Below are 5,019 nucleotides of genomic sequence, written 5' to 3'. Positions count from 1 at the left end.
CCCGGCCGGCGGCTCTCCGGGCCCACAACCCTGGGCAGACCGTCTCTCGGGCCCTTTGTGCAGCCGGGGATGCTCAGAGGCCTTGCCAGCCCTCCCCCAACCTTGGCTTCCCAGGGCCAGGCCGTGGGCAGCAGGGACCGGAGCAGGTCCACTGCCCGCCCTCTCCCCGTCACCCCACACCTGCTGCGCAGTCCGCACCCTGCGGTCACGTCCCCATGGTCAGGCCTGACCACAGAACCCCTGGGGGCCCTCGGGGTCTAACTCGGGGTGGCAGCGACTTTGCTTCTCCTGCACCCACATGGAGGAGGGAAGAAGTTAAACACCTTGGCCTCCTGGCTCCCAGGACGTCGGGCGTCTCACTGCCCCAGCTGCTTGCAGGCTACTCCCTGGCCGGTCAGCCTTTAGGCTGTGCAGCCTGGGAGGGAGCACGCTCCCTTAGGCAGTGTGTGTGTGAGCTGTGTTGTGTGCTGCATGTGTGCACGTGTGCTGTGTGCACGCGTGTGTGCTGCATGTGTGCGTGTGTGCTGAGCGCGTGCTGTGTGTGTGCATGTGGGTGTGTGTGTCTCTGTGTAAGCATTTGTGTGTGTGCGTGTGTGCTGTGTGTGCACTGTGTGAGCATGTGTGTGTGAGCATATGGTGTGCTGTGTGTGTGCATGTGTGTGCTGCACTGTGTGAGCATTTGTGTGTGTGAGCATATGTGTGCTGTGTGTGTATGTGCTGCATGTGTGCACATGTGTGCAAGCATTTGTGTGTGTGAGCATATTGCGCTGTGTGCGCATGTGCGTGTGTGTGCACTGTGTGAGCATGTGTGTGAGCATATGTGTGCTGCGTGTGTGTGCGTGTATGTGCTGCATGGGTGTGTGCTGTGTGCGCACACACATGTGTAAGCCTCTGTGTGTGAGCATATGTGTGCTGTGTGTGCGCGTGTGTGCACTGTGTGCGCGTGTGCTGCATTGTGTGAGCATTTGTGTGTAAGCATATGTGTGTGCATGTGTGTGCTGCACGTGTGTGCTGCATGTGTGCGTGTGCTGCACTGTGTGAGCATGTGTGTGAGCATATGTGTGCGTGTATGTGCTGTGTGCGGGCACATGTGTGTAAACATTTGTGCGTGCGAGCATATTGCGCTGTGTGCATGTGCGTGTGTGTGCACTGTGTGAGCATGTGTGTGTGAGAGCATATGTGTGCTGCGTGTGTGCATTTGCGTGCACTGTGTGAGCATGTGTGTGTGTGTGAGCATATGTGTGCTGTAGCAGACATGTTTAGGAAGCAAGCACATGTGTAACTCACTACGGGGACCTGGGAGCCTGGGACCTCCAGGCCGTCCACAGCCCTGCTCTGGGCTTGGGAGGTCCCGCAGGGCCCGGGCTCCGACTGAGCGCCCAGAACCTGGGAGGCCAGTGTTGTGGGCTGAGTCGTGTCTCCCCACAACCCGCATGTTGCAGTCCTAACCGCAGGACCAGAGTGACTCATGTGGAGGTAGAGGTGGTCGGAGGTGGGGAAGTTGAAATGCAGCTGCTTGGGTGGCTCCTAGCCCCGGGCAGAGCCGCAGGAAGAGCAGCGCCGGACAGACGCACAGACAGAAAGGTGCGCAGCAGCTTCCACCCGCAGGCAGGGGCCTCGGAGGGCGCTGCCCTCCTCACACTGATCTTGGACTCCAGCCTCCACACGTGAGGACCTAACCTCTGCCCGTCGGCGTGACTTCCCTGTGGCAGGTCCCGGAGGACAGGACACACCCCCCATCATGGAGAGTGGGCTCGCTCTCCAGTGGGCACAGACCCACTGGCAAGGCTGCCCTGCAAGCCAGGCCTGGGGAGGCTGCTCCGGGGACTCTGAGGGTTGGCTCTGCATGAACGGGACCCCGACTTTCCTCTCCCACTCTGCCCTTTTATTAAGTCACCCCACCTTCTAGTGCGGTGCTCCGTGCATCCCTGCACAGCCTGGGGGAGCCTCGGGGAGGCGCTAAGGGTGGGAGGGAGGGAGGGAGCTCAGTGCCTGGGAGAGGGGCTGCCCCAGGAGCCTGGCGGGGCACAGCCCTCAGAGCTGGAATGATGCCGGGGAGCAGGTGCCACCTCAGCTCTCCGCGAGGCTCCAGCTACCCAGCCGGACACGTCCGTGTTCCTGCATCGGAGCCGAGTCGCACTGTGCTGCCTGCGCTCTCCGGCCGCAGCTGCACCCTGGACACGGCTCCCTCTTCTCGGCTCACCCAAGGGTGGCCCACCCAGGCCCTGCTTTCTCAGTCAGAACCTTGCTCAATCCTATCTCAACTTATACAACAAGGAGCTCACAGGGATCAAAGGCCTAAATGTAAAGCTAAAGTTAGAAAACTCTTAGAAGAAAACACAGGGGAAGTCTTGTTTGGACAGTAGTTTCTAAGTCACGAAACCAAAAGCATGAGCAACAACAAAAAATAGGTAACCTGACGAGGTAGCTCAGTTGGTTGGAGCGTCGTCCTGAAACACCAAGGTTGTGGGTTCAAGCCCCAGTCAGGGCACATACAAGAATCAGCCAATGAATGCATAGACAAGTGGAACAACAAACCAATCTCTCTCTCTTTCTCCCCCCTCACTTCCTCTTTCTCTAAAATCAATCGATAAAAAAAATAGGTAAGTTGGACTTGATCAAAATTAACATTTTGTGCTTCAAAGAACACTATTAAGAAAGTGAAAAGATAACCCACAGAATTAAATATTTACAAATTATATATCTGATAAGGTACTTATATTCAGAATACATAACAAACTCTTACAACTTGACAATAAAAGGACAACCCAATTAAAATATGGGCAAAGGATTTGGAGAGAGATTTCCCCAAGGATGACATGCAAAAGGCCAACGAGCAGGTGAAAAGATGCTTGACACCACCAGGCATCACAAAGCACAGACCCAAACCACCTGCGACACCACGTTAAGCCCGGGACGGCCATAGCCAAACGCAGGCGGTGCCATGGGTCGGCGAGGGCCCGGAGCAACTGGAACCCTCATACGTCGGTGGTGGGGACGTAAAATGGGGGGCCATTTTGGAAAACAGTTTGGTGGTTACACAAAAAGTTAAACTAGAGGGTCCAACGAAGTGGACGCATATGTCCACATAGCAACGTGCACATGAGTGGTCATAGCAGCATCATTCAAAATAGCCAAAAAGTAGAGCAACTCAAATGTCCACCAACTGGTGAAGGAATAAACAAAACGTGGCGTGCTCACAGTGGCTGTTACGCTGCGATATGAAGAAACAATGTCTGGCCCCTGCCCACATGGATAGCCTTGGAAGCACGGTGCTCAGGGCCAGAAGCCAGTCACAGAGACCCCGGACTGTGTAGCTCCGTCCGTACGAAATACGAAGAGCAGGCAAACCCACAGAGAGGGAGGGGGTGGCTGCCAGGGGCCGGGAGGGGTGGGGCAACACGGAATAACTGCAAGTGGGAGGTTTCTTGTTGGGGTGATGAAATGTTTTAAATTGTGGCAACAGTTATACAACTCGGGGTGAACATACTAAAATCCATTGAGTTGTGTGCTTAAAATGGGTGAATCATGCCAGCCGGCGTGGCTCAGTGGTTGAGCATCGACCTATGAACGAGGAGGTCACAGTTCTATTCCTGGTCAGGGCACATGCCTGGGGTTGTGGGCACAAGCTCCAGTGAGAGCGTGCAGGAGGCAGCCGGCCATGATCCTCTCTCATCATTGATGTTTCTATCTCTCTCTCCCCGTCTCCCTTCCTTCCTCTCTATATGTTTAAACCATATATTTAAACCAAAAAAAAAAAAAATGGGTGAATCGCATGGTATGTGAATTATAACTCAATAGACTATTACAACCAAAACAAAACAAAACATGCCTGGCCCATTCAATTCCCTCTTTCCTATTGCTCTGCAGAACGACCTAAGGTCCCAGCCTGCCTCCGGGGCCTTCCTGAGCCGCAGCCGGGAGCCGCGCAGCGAGCCTACCTTCCGCCCGGTAGTACACCTCTCCAGCAAAGTGGGCAACGCCGAACCTGGCGTCGTGGATGTTCTTGGGCTGCAGGAAGGCCTTGTTGTTGGCATGGACACTATTCAGTTTTTGCAGCATGGTGGCATCCGTCCCCTGGGAGAACACAGACACCCTGTGGGCTGAGGTCCAGAGCCCAGCCACAGGGGGAGCGGGGGCACCCACAGAGCTCAGGGCCTCCCACCGGCCAAAGCAACCGCTCAGAATGACCCGCTGCCTTCCTACGGACAGGAAACTGACACTGAGGGGGCGGGGCTTGTCACATGAGCCAGGCAGAGCCTGGGCAGATACTGGGTCTGCCACCCTCCATTGCCAGCTCTCTGACTCCACCCTTCCCACCATGGTCCAGGCGCCCAGCCTGGCTTCCCGTTCTCTGGATGAAGAGCTCCTACTGACTGCATCTGAGAGGCGTCTCCCCAGGGACAGGCAGGTCTCCCCAGGGACAGGTAGGTCTCCCCAGGGACAGGCAGGTTTCCCTTCTCTGTCCCGGCTGTGGCCTTGCCCGCAGGTGCCCAGGAGGCCTCCCTGGGCGCTCTTGAGTCTGACCAATGACTGAGATGTGGGTCATTCTGTGGGGAGGGGGCAGGTTGCCCAGCGAGCTAGGCCTGGAGGGAGAGCAGGTCTGGCTGGGAGGTGAGCGAGGCTGGTTTGCTGATTCCTGGCAGAGGTTCCAGCAACTTCAGAGCAAAGGAGCCACCCAGGGAGCTTCCCAACCCGGGAGGAGACTGATGGGCAGGTCTCCACCAGAGGGGCGGGCTCCGGGCGCACCTGTGGGAGGCGGCTCTCCTCGTCCAGGAGGGAGATGATGCTCATGGGCTTCAGGGCCAGCAGGTCCAGGGTGGGCCGATTGTCCGTGTAGCCGACGAAGTCCCAGGCCACGCCCTCGGAGTGGTACTCCTCCTGCTCCTGGGTGAACACGTGCTGCACGAAGAACTGCTGCAGGTGCTCGTTGGCGAAGTTGATGCAGAGCTGCTCGAAGCTGCGGGCGGGGTGGGGAGGGCGTCGGCTCTGCCCTGCGCCGCCCTGCCCCCACTCCCG

General features: G+C 57.1%; 1 protein-coding gene across 1 annotated transcript in view; it reads right to left on the bottom strand.

Moving 5' to 3' along the window:
- Positions 1-5,019, bottom strand: part of MYO7B (myosin VIIB) — an 81,747-nt gene that overhangs the window by 40,716 nt on the left and 36,012 nt on the right. Inside the window, 2 exon segments of the mRNA XM_015567482.1 lie at positions 3,942-4,077; positions 4,750-4,960. Coding sequence (XP_015422968.1) covers positions 3,942-4,077; positions 4,750-4,960 — 347 coding nt within the window.

The sequence above is a fragment of the Myotis davidii genome, unplaced genomic scaffold, assembly GCF_000327345.1.
Source record: "Myotis davidii unplaced genomic scaffold, ASM32734v1 scaffold1844, whole genome shotgun sequence".
Taxonomy (NCBI): Eukaryota; Metazoa; Chordata; class Mammalia; order Chiroptera; family Vespertilionidae; genus Myotis; species Myotis davidii.
Note: the sequence above shows the minus strand (reverse complement) of the source record. Positions and strands in the feature narration are given on the sequence as shown.